At 44.5% G+C, this 15,157-nt stretch overlaps 1 protein-coding gene across 2 annotated transcripts in view; it reads left to right on the top strand.

The window, feature by feature from the left end:
- Window positions 1-15,157, top strand: part of RICTOR (RPTOR independent companion of MTOR complex 2) — a 1,569,237-nt gene that overhangs the window by 134,897 nt on the left and 1,419,183 nt on the right. For both annotated transcript variants that reach the window (XM_086960557.1, XM_086960556.1), the window contains exon 4: window positions 10,236-10,300. In XM_086960557.1, coding sequence (XP_086816683.1) covers window positions 10,236-10,300 — 65 coding nt within the window. The remainder of the gene's footprint in view (window positions 1-10,235; window positions 10,301-15,157) is intronic.

Here is a 15,157-nt window from a genome sequence, read left to right as displayed (position 1 = left end):
GACGTCCTCACGTCGAGTGAGTGATATGCATGCTTTCACGATTAAACAACCATTTCTACAGTTCAAACCGGATTCTGTGCTTTTACGCACTAACCCTACTTTCCTTCCAAAAGTGCCGTCAGACTTCCACATTAATGAACCTGTTATACTGAAGTCTTTCTTTGCCAATCCGCAATCACCTGCGGAACAACGCCTGCACTCTTTGGACATTAAAAGATGTTTAAAGTTCTACATCAGCAGAACAGCCCAGTTCCGAAAATCGGATCAGCTCTTCGTGGCCTATGGCCGTTTTCAAAAAGGGCGACCAGTCACCAAACCTACAGTAGCCCGCTGGGTGGCTTCGGCGATTGCTTTCTGCCATCAGAAAGCGGGAAAGCCTTTACAATCTACAGTAAGAGCCCACTCTACCAGGTCTGTGGCCTCTTCGACTGCACTCTTTGCCGGAGTTCCATTGCATCAGATTTGCAGAGCAGCCACGTGGTCCAGCAGGCACACGTTCACGAAGCACTACAATCTGGGTGCCATGGCTGAAGGGGATACCGCAGTGGGACAAGCTGTGCTCCGTAATCTTTTTCAATAAGGTGAGCCTCTGTTCTACCCTCCTCCTATGGTTTCCAGTCTTATGCATGTCTTCTCTATGTATACATATAGTTTTGTAACTTCTATGGCATGGTTTACGCCTGTTGATTCCAACCGTTTGTGTATACATTGCATCCTGGAAACTTTGTGTTCGGATACGGACTGCTTACTATTCTATATTCAAGCATGTGAATCTATGAAAGACACCCCAATACTGGAGAAGAACAATTGTTACTTACCTGTAAACAGGTGGTTCTCCAGTATTGGTGTCTTTCATAGATTCACATGCGACCCTCCCATCCTCCCCTCAGAGGCTCGCTTCTCCTCATAGACTCTGTGGTCACTCTTGTGCTACGAAAATCTGAGGGCTTGAGCTCTGAGGAGAAGGTTCTAGAGGGCTGCTGGCGCCTGATTGGCTGCAGTTTGGACTAACATAATGACAAGGATAGGCTGCATTGGAACTTCTTCTTCCCCATGCATTCCTATGTGGAAACTCTTGGTTAGATACCAGATGGTTATTGTATGCATTTTTTGGGTTTTTTCTTATTATGTATATACATATTTATTATATATTATTATATATTTAGCATTTATTGCTATTTTATTTACCGTGGGACTCCCACTCCGACGACGGGGAATATTCAAGCATGTGAATCTATGAAAGACACCAATACTGGAGAACCACCTGTTTACAGGTAAGTAACAATTGTTCATCTTTATCTTCACATGCATTCTTTGTAAGACTCAAACATCCCTCTAATCACACCCTTTCTACGTGCATCATTCAGCATACCTTTAATCACACGGTAATCCCGTTAAAACCTAAACATCATTATATCCACTAACTATCTGTGTCTATAGAGACTTGAACACAATTATCTTCTCATACTATTTCCGTGGGAACTTGAAAAACTCACTAACCATAACTATCTCTGTGGAGACCTGAACAAAACAATAACCACATACTATCTGTGTGGATTACAGCATCCCATTAAACACACATTATATATTTATTTTTTGGGGGGAGGAGGAAGTGTGGGGGCTTGAACATCACTATAAATACACATTATCTTTTTTAGAACTTCAACAAGACAACTTTCATACACCATTTGAGTGTGAACTTGAAAATCCCTATAATCATATACTATCTCTGTAGGGACTAGAACATCATTTTCTTCACATGCTACCTCTGTGGGGGTCTTTTATCGTGGTTGTCTACAGCGTCTGTGAAGAAACTATGATCCACATACCACCTGTGTGGGTATTATCACACACCATCTTTAGACAAAAATAAGCATTCTATTCCTTTGCTTTGGATATGTGGTCTAATAGCTACTTCGACATTAATTAACGTTTTTAAGCACACTGAGTTCCATTTGGCCACTTTGCATGTTTCCAACATTTTATTTCTCCATGTTTCAGAGCCTTCTGACCTAAGACTTTGAGCACTTACCTAAGGGTTAATATCTCTTCAGTAATCCTGATGTAGGTTATTTTCTGACATGTTAACATAATCCATCTGTTGTGTACCTCTAGGAGACATACAGCGATTCAATTAAGAATAGATTGTTATTTGTGTATATTACTGATAAAATAAACATTTAGCCATGTACTCATGACTGTATTCAACCACAAACGATAATTGTGGACTATGTCCACACAAGGATGGTGTGGTGCATTCAAGTCCTAACAAGGATCTTTCGGTTCTTGTGATTAAAGCGCAACATATTTGCCAATTTAAAGCAGGATCCAAAAGTATGGCTTTTATTCCTAACATCTTTCTGTTATTGGTAAAGGTTAGTCCCCATAAGGCTGGTGTCCACGAATAGTCTGTAATCAACAAATGGAGAGAGTGAAGGGATTTTTATCCACCTCGGTGGACGGAAGAGTACTCCTGATCCCCTAAGATAGGTAACTATATAACAAAAAAGGAGGAGTACCACCATAAAAAAGAGGCTCAGAGAGCGATTTTTGGTGGGATGACATTCTAATGAGGAAAAAGAAGATGTTCTTTGATTTTAATAAACCCCTCAGGGGAACCTTTGTTGGACAAACGCTGTCGCTGCCCTGACGACCTGAGACCTGCTGGAGCCTTGCTTTCTGCTGTTCACCCTCCCGCCTCCCGCTGCCCGACTCGACCGACATCTGTGAGTACGTGGTGGCTGTGAGGAGCGCGGTCGAGGGAAACGGGAACCACATCTCCCAGAAGCCCAAGCGGCGCACGCCGCGTCACCAGCGCGCCTGGAGGCGCTGAAATAGCGCATCACCCCGGTCGAGGGGGGGAACCTTTGTTGGACAAACGCTGTCGCTGCCCTGACGACCTGAGACCTGCTGGAGCCTTGCTTTCTGCTGTTCACCCTCCCGCCTCCCGCTGCCCGACTCGACCGACATCTGTGAGTACGTGGTGGCTGTGAGGAGCGCGGTCGAGGGAAACGGGAACCACATCTCCCAGAAGCCCAAGCGGCGCACGCCGCGTCACCAGCGCGCCTGGAGGCGCTGAAATAGCGCATCACCCCGGTCGAGGGGGGGAACCTTTGTTGGACAAACGCTGTCGCTGCCCTGACGACCTGAGACCTGCTGGAGCCTTGCTTTCTGCTGTTCACCCTCCCGCCTCCCGCTGCCCGACTCGACCGACATCTGTGAGTACGTGGTGGCTGTGAGGAGCGCGGTCGAGGGAAACGGGAACCACATCTCCCAGAAGCCCAAGCGGCGCACGCCGCGTCACCAGCGCGCCTGGAGGCGCTGAAATAGCGCATCACCCCGGTCGAGGGGGGGAACCTTTGTTGGACAAACGCTGTCGCTGCCCTGACGACCTGAGACCTGCTGGAGCCTTGCTTTCTGCTGTTCACCCTCCCGCCTCCCGCTGCCCGACTCGACCGACATCTGTGAGTACGTGGTGGCTGTGAGGAGCGCGGTCGAGGGAAACGGGAACCACATCTCCCAGAAGCCCAAGCGGCGCACGCCGCGTCACCAGCGCGCCTGGAGGCGCTGAAATAGCGCATCACCCCCGTCTCGCGGGACGCCGGGCGAAGCCCGGGCCAAGGGCGGGCCCGTTTTAGCCCGTTCTAGACAGTGAGAGACTGGACTGGGCCATCCCTCTTACTTTCACCTTCTAAATCGAACAGTGGCAAGGTAAAACACCTTTACATCTACAGTCTAATTGGACTATTTTTGCTACTTATTGCTAGGGCCTTGCTGCCAACTATCGTTTGTTTACTATGTCCAAACAAAAAACGCCTGTCACCCCGGCTAATACTATGCACAATTACCTGGTTCAGGTAGTGACGAAAATTAATAATAATCGGAGGTCCTCCCTAGGTATGGGGGATTCGCCACCTTGTGCCCAAATCAACCAATCAGGGGTGTCTCAGTTTGTAACTGATGATCTCATTGCCACCGACCCTAGTGAAGACCCAATTGAGCACTTAGCTACTAATGTTTCAATGACCTCTACGGACCAACAACTTGACCCCTTTACAGATTTGATTAACTTAGAAGACCAAGATAAATCTGTAACAATTGAGGAGTCAGTTATAGAGAATAATACCTCCCCAACACCGGTCCCCGCTCCAAGAGCCAAAAAAGGGATCGCTAAGGCGCCACCTAGAAGAGGCGGCCTACGCTCTTGTAAAAACAAACCTGTAACCCCACCTAGACGAGCAAAGAGAAAGAAAGAAGATGGGATAAGGGAGGAAGAGTATGAAAATGAAGAAGGGGAGGACACCCTCTTAATTAAGCTCATGGGTACACTAGAGTCCAAACTATTAGGATTAATGAAACCCCTCATATCAAAGGTTGACCAATTAGTCTCCAAGGTCAACAAGCTAGAGACCCTGCTAAGGAAAACCAACGAGGGGGTGGGGGAAATATCAAATCTAGTTGTTTCCAAATTTGAACAAATGGAGACTGCGGGAAAATCACTCGGGGTGAACATGAATACTGGCCTACAAGCTTTTCCAGAACAAGCCCAGCAAGCTAGCCCCAGGAATGATAATACCTCTGATATGGCCCTAGTTTCAGATGCAGCCCAACTAGCGGGCAACAGCATTCCTGAGATTTTAAACCCAGAAACTGCCCCAGTTGAACTAATTGTTGAAGCCTCGCCCCTTATTTTAGTACTAGCAAACACACCCATGCTGAAAACTGGTCAGATCGAGTCTCCAGATTCCTTAAGAAACAAGGCTCTCCAGTGGCTTAGTAGTAACATGCATATATCTCCCTGGGGCAAGGAAAAATTATCAGACGATCTGCTTACAGCAAGAAGGGTTAGGTGGATAGGTACTAAGGCAAAGAAATTTCAAGGGGATTGTGTGGTCTTGAACTTTAAGGGCCCTGAGGTCCTGCCCGATGTCCTACGGAACATCCTCCCCCCACAACGTAGGACAGCTGAAATAGTTCCACTGACACTGGATTTCTTCTATAGTAGAAGAGGTCTAGTAGCCAAGCCGAGTATATTAAGAACCAAATGGACAGTAGTGGGAAATAGAAGGGCCAGAACCAATCCAGTATGTGAGTGGGGGCTAAACTTGGATAACCAATATTCTGCGTTAACTGACTTAAATGAGTGTGATTGACTCGCATGTGTCTCTCCTGTTACCCTGAACATGCAGTTGGGCCAAGGACATGTTAAGATTTCCATGTTAGACGAATCTATACCAGCCCCAGATGTATTTCGTACTTCCCCCTTGGAAGAACAAAATAGAGCCCAGGTGGAACAGGAAAGAACATTGGAGGAAATTGAGATGTCACCGAGATTAAATAAAAATGTAATACTAGGAGTAGACCCTGCAGAAACATTAAATATTCCTGACATTGTTCAGACATACTCTCAACAGGCTAAACCGCAATTATTAATTATTTCATGGAACATAGCTGGAATTACTAATAAGCTAAACATTCCAGACTGGGTCGATTTTATTAACCAGTACGACATCATCATGTTCCAAGAAACATGGTCGCTTACACCAATTTTCAGGCAAGGGTATTTGAACTTTTTTGTCCCATCACAAGAACTTGGGGTCTACCGGATGTAACTGGACATTAGCGCTGCGGAAATTGCAGCGTTTGTCATCTGACAAGGATCACAAAAACATTGGGCCTGGAAACAGGCAAAACATGGAGACAGGTCTCTCACACCAACTGCAACAGTAGTAATGTGGTGTATTTGATCGAATGTACATGTAAAAAACAGTACATAGGAATGACCACCCGAAAAGTAAAGCAAAGGATTTGCGAACACCGCAGCACCATACGCTGCAAGAAAAATGCAACCCGGCTAACAGATCACTTTATAGAGAAGGGTCACACACCAAACGACATGGTATGGACTATCATTGAACAAATATCACCTGGACCCAACTTACAGAAACATCTGTATGAGAAAGAGCAAAGATGGGTGTACAGACTATCTACACATCTAAATGGTCTAAATGATAATATACCATGGGCTAATGTGCTCTAATGACTGTTCCTCCTGAGCACTTCATGAGACTTCCTGCCCACTGTTTATTTTCCTGCCCCCTGGTCTAAATGATAATATACCATGGGCTAATGTGCTCTAATGACTGTTCCTCCTGAGCACTTCATGAGACTTCCTGCCCACTGTTTATTTTGTTTATTTTCCTGCCCCTTAATCTCGAGGGTTATACCTACTGGTCTTTATCCCATTCGTTCTACTCCCTAATTCTGAATAGGAGGTAGGGTATCTATCCGGTAGCCATCATACCATCCATTATGTTAATGACACATGTATTTTTTTACGTCCTCATGCCACCTTTACTATCGTGGTTTTAATGTTAACAACAATCTTGAATTTTACTTCTTTGCGTGCCAACAGCACCGTGTCACTGGAGAATCTTTTATTAACTCCCTCTCTGTATATCGGTTCTCTCCCAATAAACTAAATACCCGAAACGCTAACACGTTTCCATAGCTACTCCATAACTCGAATACCTCGAAACGCTAACGCGTTCCCATGGTTGCCCCGTGCCTGTGCCCAACAGGCTTCCGTACGCTCTCAGAGGGACACGTGACACCGTCACGCTACTGAGACCACGCCCACCCCGACTCCGATGGAGGCTGCCTTTAACTCCGGCTCTGCATTTGGCTCCTAACGGGCGCATGGAGGGGCTAAATAGGTATACCGCCTAAACTAACTACAGAAACTGTAAGTAGATCCTGGCATTTCGGAAACGAAACGCGATCTCTCCCATTCTCCACTTGCGAAGCTTTCTGGTACCGACGAGCATACCATCGGGTACTCAGCTTATTCCTCTTTATTTACAGAATGTTTCTTCTACTGTGGCCTCCCTTCCCTCTAATCCCGTGCAGCCTAATGACCCCTGATTAGGAGTAAGCACAATTTATTTATACTGTGTGTTACGTGTAATGTTTGTGATGTATTGTCATGTCTGGATCATGTTGAAGCAATAGCACTTCGGTAATCCTTCTCACTTTTAAGGATATGAATGTTGCTTAATCACGCACCTATATTCCAAGGTAGCGAGCGGTAAACAAGACACGCTCTTTCACCATGCACACTTATATTGATAGGTGTGTTAAGAAATAGTATTATTTTCACCACGCCAAGTTGAAACTGGCTCTCTATTTGAGCAGCACAATCGCACCTGATTAGTCCGCATTAATTGAGTGTGGGATGATTCACGGAAAGAGCAGATTTCGTCACTTCACTACGTTACAGGCACGTAACTAGTTTTTGTGACTCATACATTTTCTTTCCTTACAGGTTTTTTGGCTTTTTAACGTAACCACTCCTGGGTTACCTTTTTCTTGCCCAGTAACTAATTTTGTTACTAGGAAACAAAGGATTGCAGGTATGGCAGGGCGTTAGTGTACCCTGACCACCCATTTCCTTTTTGGTCCTGAAGAAAAACCGGCATTTTCCACTCGGTTTGAAACATGTAGACCTTGCACATAGATTACAGATACATTTGGTCATAATAAAACCATTATTGTATCGACACACACTGTTTTTATCATTGTCCAGTAGTCTTAAGAATACATTTTTCACATATAAGCCATACCAGGACAATTTTTAACTCATATACTTTTTTTCTTGCATTCATCACTCACATACCCGCTCCACTGTATTCCAGGTGTCGCAGCACACCTTGATGCCACTCGGCTGTCAAGGTGGCCCCGATGATGAAGCATGTCACCGACCAGGTCGGTGAGTGGGGGGTTTATTAAAATCAAAGAAGGACTTCTTCTTTTTCCTCATTAGAATTTCATCCCACCAAAAATCGCTCTCTGAGCCTCTTTTTTATGGTGGTACTCCTCCTTTTTTTTATATAGTCCACACATAGTCCACACAAAGATGGTACCATGTGTATGTGTTTGATACCGAACACCTAAAATTGTGTGTGAAGTAATGGCAAAAAACTGGATCAATACAAAGGGGAATATCTTTTTACTCCAGGATGCGATGCAGAGAACTTTGCCTAAGAATGTAAAATAGATTTTTTATTTACTTCAGCTTGATTTAGATACAGTAAGCAGAAACACATATTACCATATCCGTCTCTGGCGTTGAAGGGAACTTCTTTGGGTAAAAATGTTCTCCTTGTGAAAGGGCAAAATGCTGTTACATTAAGGTTGTCAATGGCTGAAGTGGGCTTATCCCTTGTGCATAATGTGCGCTATGGTGGACAGAATTATAATGTTAATGTTACATTAACAGTTCAAAGTCTAAACTGGACTAACTTCTCACATGTGATGTGATACCCGGAAGCACACTGTAAATGTCACAATAACCGATCAAAGGCTAAAGTGGGCTGAGCCCTTCCCACCATTGACGCTGTGGTGGGCAAAAGCTGCATGTACATGACAACACCAGATCGATGGCTGACGTGGGTGACACATTGCCCTATGATGTGGTGGGCAGAAGCAAAATGTGAATGTCACAATAACAGAAGAAAGGCTGAATTGGGCTGACCACTTACCCCAAGAAGTATAATGTGGGCGAAATCAAAATGTGAATGACACATTAACTCAATGGCCAATGTAGGCTCACATTTTGCTGTATGATGTGGAGGGTTAAAGCATAATGTGAATGTCACATTAATCCTAGAGGTTTAGAAATTTTTGTCAGGAGGGGGTCCTTACGCTTGAAAATGTTGACAGGGGGGTCTCGGCATCCAAAAGTTTGAGGACCTCTGCATTAATGTATCAAAGGCTGAAGTGGGCAGACTCCGTGCCCCGCGATGTATGCTGTGGTGGGCAGAAGCAAAATGTGAAAGACGCTGAATAGATCATGGCTGACATGGGCTGATACATTGACGTATGACATGGAGGATGGAAGCATAATGTAAGTGATGCTGTAACAGATCGAAGGCAGAATTGGCCTGCCTCCTGGGGGATCAGCCCCGCTGCTTTGGGGAGTGACCATTCCATGCCCACACCCCGTTGAAAATTACAATTCGTGTTCTGGCCGCAAAATGCCCTTGGCATAGGTGGGCCAAAAAGAAAATCGCTTGCATGTTTTCCGTTCCTTGGGAGAGCCAATCATCCCAAGGAAAGGAGAACTTCAAAAATGAATAGGCAATCCTTGGGGAGGAAGCGGGAGGGGGGGGCGATCCATGCCTGGGAGGGCTGCCCCTACCAGCAAAAAATTAGTGTCCGTGACTCCTATTGGGGATTCTTGGTCAGGGATCCTTCTAGGAAATGTATTGCTGGAAAGGGGAGAGGCTTTCGTTTTCAGTAATCCTTCTCCGGTACTCGCAGAGGTGGGTGAGAAATTGCACTAAAGGTGTGACAATAGTAATCCCTGCTGATCCCTGCTGCTGTTTGGTCAGGCCGTGATGTCCGCATGCCGTATGGCACGCTGACACTATTGATTTGAGTGAGAGGGGACAGAAGCTGACGCAAAACTGTTGCACCTCTTCACCTGCTTTTTAAAATTTTGTCAAAGGGGGAAGCTTTTATACTTTTGGAGATTTAAGTGCTCTAGTGCGGTTCAGGAGAAGTTCACGTCATGAGCACGCTCCTCAGTTGTGCAAATGACATTCATGACTCTTCATGGGGTAGAGGCTGGGTGGATGGTGGGGCCCTCTCAAGCGAAGACTACCTGTGGCCCAGTCTCTGGAATTTTTAACGGGTATAAGTAATTAAAAAAATATATATATATAATTTTCTTTTCATAGCCCTGGCAAATGACAGTTTACTCTAGTTAAAAATAAATGCAACAGGATCTTTTATAACCGCCTCTGTTTAACCAAGCTCTCTCCTTTTATATCCAGCACAGTATTCATGTTGTGATTGTTTGGGACAGTTGGCTTTGCTGACAGACGTAATGTGAATTAAAAGGCTTAGCCTTAGCCACATCGGTTTCAAAAGAAACCGCTTCATCAGTTGTGTTTGTAAAACTGTTCAAATAGCATAAAAATATCCTTTTCAGTTAAGTCAACCCACACCAGATTAAAAACACATAATGACTAGCAGATGTAACCATTTGCGAAAATGCATGCTATGATTTTTTGCATGGTTGGTTTAGTTGCCACTGTGTAATTAAGATTGTGATATTGTTTGCTTATTTAGTATAGATAAATTAGAAATTAAACTGATAAATATTTGGAGTCTGCACACAATGAACAAAATCAAAAGTATTCATTTTAAAATGTCTTTTGATTTTTTTGTAGCTTGTCTGTAATGTTGGTCACAGTGAAGAAAAGTTAGGTTTTACCTATGAAGACATCATAATATGGTAAGCCGTTGCTTAAATTTTACTGTTATTATATAACGTGTTCCAAGAAACTAGCACATAAGGTTGAGCAATCATATCAAAAATCAATACACTGTATTTCTTTGCCTGGCACCTCCTTCCTCATTGACTGATTTGACAAAGCAAACTACAGTTAGAGTTCTTTAAGACCTACCAAGACCTCTCAAGTTTCTACCCAGTAACATATACGCCATAAGGCTTCCTGTTATAAAATGTGAGTACCTGCTGGGCAAACATAATAAAAGTTTATCTTGCTCTCAAAGATGCTCTTAGGTTTTAGATAAAGATCACTCCTTCATAGAAGTAATTTATCTACCTAGATATTGCTTGTGTCTCTTTTTTTTTTTTTGGTCCTCCTCTCACCTTTCAAGCCTCTGTGGGTCTTATGAAGCCGCCTTCGTGATCTGTGGCCCCTACGGCTTACCGCACTCGCTTGGGTCGTCCGACCGATCCCTTTTTTTGTGAGGGAACCTGGTGTAATCATTAGACCAATTGTATTAAATTAATCTTAAATTTTTTCCCCAACTCACAAAGGGATGCCAGATGTTTATTAGCTTATCTTCTATACCCTCATAGTCTAAACGAGCCATGGAGAATGAAGCTTTAAGCCAGTCTTCCCTTTGTGGTGGTAAGGGATCTTTCCACCTTCTGCAAACTTCCCTTCTGGCCAGCAAGATCAAATAAATTAATAGACCTCTGTCCTTCTGAGAGAGGGTCTGACTAAGACAACCATCATCTCCCAAAAACACTAAAGACATGTTAATCTCTATGATGGTATTAAAGATATCACAAATGTTGTCGCTCACCTCAGTCCAAAAACTTACAAGTGCTGGACACTCAAAGAAGATATGTAAGTCATTAGCAAGAGGTATTAAGCATCTGGGGCATTTAGGAGCTGGTTCTGGGGCAAACTTGTTGATTGTCGCGGGAGAATATTAAATTCTGTTAATGACAAAAAAATGATTTTTTTTTAGACAAGCAGGCTTGACAAATTTATACAAGGTCTTTAAAGAGGGCTCATACAATGACTCTATTGATGGCCCAAGAGGAGTTTCCATCCACACTGCAGCTAAGGGAGGTGTCTCGTGGTCCTCAGTTTCCAACAGGTTGTTATACCATATAGAGATTTCCTTATTGATTGGAAGGATAGATTGCCACAAACCTTCAATCTCTCTATTCCCTCTGACCTCCCCCTTTTCTGCCTCGTACAATGATATTAACTGTAAATTTTTGAATCTAGAGAGCCCTGGCCCGATCTTTGCCCTCAGGTACTCCCATGGATGTATCCCCCCAGAGTCTACCAGTTCGGTCCAGACAGTGATGCCTGCCCTTCTAATCGGCAACGCCAAACTGTCCATTAGGCAGTCCGGTGTTCCCAGTGCATCCCAGACGGGGGCACCATCCGAATAGTATCCAATGCCCCAGCTACGTCTGAGCCTATACCATAGCTCCAAGGCCGCCCTCAAAACATTCAAGCGTACCCGCTTGAAGAATCTTGGTGATCCAAACTTATATAGAAAAGGCTCGCCGTCTCCCCCTCCCTCCACTCGCGCCATTTCACCCAACAACCTGCCCCAGGCTGACTCCCCTGGTTTCACAAGTAGCATCCGTATGCTTTTAAACTGGGATGCTGCTGCATATAACCTTACATCGGGGAGGGCAAGCCCGCCTTTCTTTAGTCTGCGTCTAAGTTTTTTTCCACGCCAGACGAACACCTTTGTTGCCCCCAGACAAAACTCCCAATCTTGCTCTGTACCTTCATTAAGCTTTTATTCGAGAATGTTAATGGTATGGAAGAGAAAAGGTAAGACAGCTTAGGTAGAATGACCATCTTCACCAAGTTGTTTTTTCCATAGATAGTTAAGGGAAGGTTCCTCCATCTACTAAAGAGGCCGTCAATTTCCTTTATAACCGTGTTTAGATTAAGCTCAGGTGTCTTCTCCAATTCCTTTACTACATAAATCCCCAGATATCTCAGCTCAACACTAACTCTCCCCGGCCACTCCAGATTCCAACACATCACCTCTGTCTTGGTTTTATTGACAAGAAACCGGGATAGGGACCCAAACTCGCACATAAGCTCCTCCGCCCTCTGGATCACTGTCTCTGAGACACTTGTGTACAGTATTAGGTCGTCGGCATAGAGAGCTATTTTGGAGCTGTATTGTTCTGATCTAGAAGGATAGATTCAATCATCCAGTCTCAACGTCTGTACCAATGGTTCCATATATAAATTAAATAAGAGGCGAGATCGGACACCCCTGCCTGGTTCCTCTCTGGATATTGAAGCTCGATGTAAGGGGCCCATTTAGCAGAATTCGAGCGGAGGCACCCTGGTAACCGTTCTGCAAGGTACGTATAAAGATTGGGCCAAAAGCCCTCAGGACTTCCCAGAGGTACACCCAGCAGACTCTGTCAAAAGCCTTGGCCGCGTCTAAAGCGACAACGGCCAAGAGTTCTGTCCTCTGAATGGCCAGATCTATATTACCAATCAAGAGCTGCGACTGTTCCTGAATGTATCTCCCTTCGACGAACCCTTTCTGATCCGGATGTATTAACCTCGGGATCAGTTTTGCCAATCTCCCTGCCAAAATGCCCATAAAGATCTTATAATCGACATTCAGCAGGGAGATTGGACGATAGGAGTCTGCCTTTTTCGGGTCTTTGCCAGTTTTTAAAATCAGAACTATTGTTGCCTCCTTCCAGGTATTAGGAACCTTCCCAGTTAGGCTGTAAACTGAGTTAAAGGTGACCCCCAGTGCGTCTATCAACTCCTCTTTATGGAGTTTATAGATTTCGCTTGCGAGTTAATACGAGCCTGCAGCTTTTTTGTTCTTTGATTTTTTTAATCTGATCTGCTATCTCCTCTAACGTAAAGGGAGCCTCTAATTTGTTCTTACTTTCTTCTGAGAGCACAGCAGATGTTTATTCCTAAGAAATGACTGGATAGAGCTCGGTAAAGGAGCCAAATCCTCTCTATACAGTTCCGAGAAAATGGAGAGGAGACAGTACTGCATATCCTCGATCTTACTGGAGGTTTCCCTGCTAGCATTAATAGTAAGTACTTTTATATCATTCCTAGTGCGATCGGTTCTTGCTTTCCATGCCAAAAGGGCGCCAGCCTTCTCCCCGTATTCATAGTTCTGCATAATTCTGGAGTTCCACTGCGCCCTACACTTGGCTTCTAACTTCCCTCTGTACTCTGATCTTACCTCTTCCAGATTCTTCAAGACCTGAGTGAGTTACTCAGAGTCCCTATTGCTAATGCCGTCTCTTTCTTTCTCCAGGCTACTTATCCTCCCTTCAACCCCCTTTAGTGCCTCAGCTTAGTTTTTATTCTTATAGCAGATTATTCCATGGAGTTTCCCCCTTAGCCAGGCCTTATATGTGTCCCATACTACGTCCGGTGTTGTGGAACCTGAATTCATAGAAAAAAATTCCAGAGAGGGAGCCTGTACTGCTTCAACCACCTCGGGATCTAAAAGCTTTGCCCTATTAAGGGTCCATCTCAATGACTGCCGCTGTGCCTCCTTATTCTGATATACAAATTGCAGAGGTGCGTGATCAGAGAGGTGACTCGGAAGAACTGATGCCTCCCCTAGGTTGGCCATTGACATTCTGTCCAAGAGAACGTAATCGATCCTAGAGAAGTGGCCGTGCTTCTTGCTGTAAAAAGTAAAGCCCTGCTGATCTCCTTTTTGTGCCCTCCATAGATCGATCAGATCCATATCATGGATCATATTAAGTAGTGCCCGACGTACCTTGACTGCCCCTTTATAATGACTCTGATTAGATCTATCTTTCAGAGAGTCTAACCGGACATTGAAATCTCCCCCGATAACATAGGGTGGAGGTTCCAACATCAGTACTGATTGTAATTTACAAATATAAGTTGGATCGTCCATATTGGGGCCGTAGAAAGAGGCACAAATCATGTAAACATTTTCAAATGCCAATTGGACTGTAAACCACCTACCTGAGGAGTCTGATTGTGTTTTTTTATATTACAGGGAGTACCTTGTTTAATTAATATAGCCACCCCTTTATTTTGAGATGTCTGATTCGAATCGCTAAAGCTCTTAACCCAAGGGACCTTAGAGAAGATTAAGGTACTTTCCTAGTAACTCAGGTGTGTCCCTTGCAACATGCATATTTGTGCAGTTGAAAGTTCTAGGTATTTAAGGATTAGCCTCTGTCTCCGGGGGCACCTTAACCTGTTAACATTCCAGGAGGTAAAGATGGTCTTTCTATCCCTCAGGGCCATGCCAGCCATCATCCCCATGTTCTACCTGGAAGATTCGGCGCCCTTCATGGCAGAAAAGACTATACATAAGGTTGAGATGAGGTTGATTTTTTTTTCTTTTTTCCCACTGCTCCCCACCCACGTGCCCCCCTGCCTCTTCCAACCCACTCCCCAGTGACCCCGTGGCCCCCCAACCCTTGAGGAACCATCCCTTCTAATAGGCAAAAGCCTATTTAGCCCTCTTCCCCCCCATGGAGTATCAATAACATTCCCGTTTTTAGTTCTTTGCTGAATTCCTGCTAATTACATGTCATAAGTGTAAAAAAGACCCTCTAAGTCTGCTTCTCCCCTTGTCCGTCTCTGATCTTCACAATAAGAACATCCGCCTCTTCCCCAGTTTTGATCTGGTGCATCTGGTTATTCCACATCACCTTTAACAATGCTGGGAATTTCAACTGCGCCTTGGGCCCTATGCTGTTTAACTCCTCCAACCTTTTCCCCAACTCCCACTGCCTCGCTGCAGTTATGTGTGATATATCTGATCTTATTTCAAAGGTAAAGGGATTAGACCTGTTGAAGTATATGGAGCCTGCTTT

Source organism: Lissotriton vulgaris, chromosome 3_1 (assembly GCF_964263255.1).
Source record: "Lissotriton vulgaris chromosome 3_1, aLisVul1.2, whole genome shotgun sequence".
Classification (NCBI taxonomy): domain Eukaryota; kingdom Metazoa; phylum Chordata; class Amphibia; order Caudata; family Salamandridae; genus Lissotriton; species Lissotriton vulgaris.
This window is presented reverse-complemented; position numbering and strand designations above follow the sequence as displayed.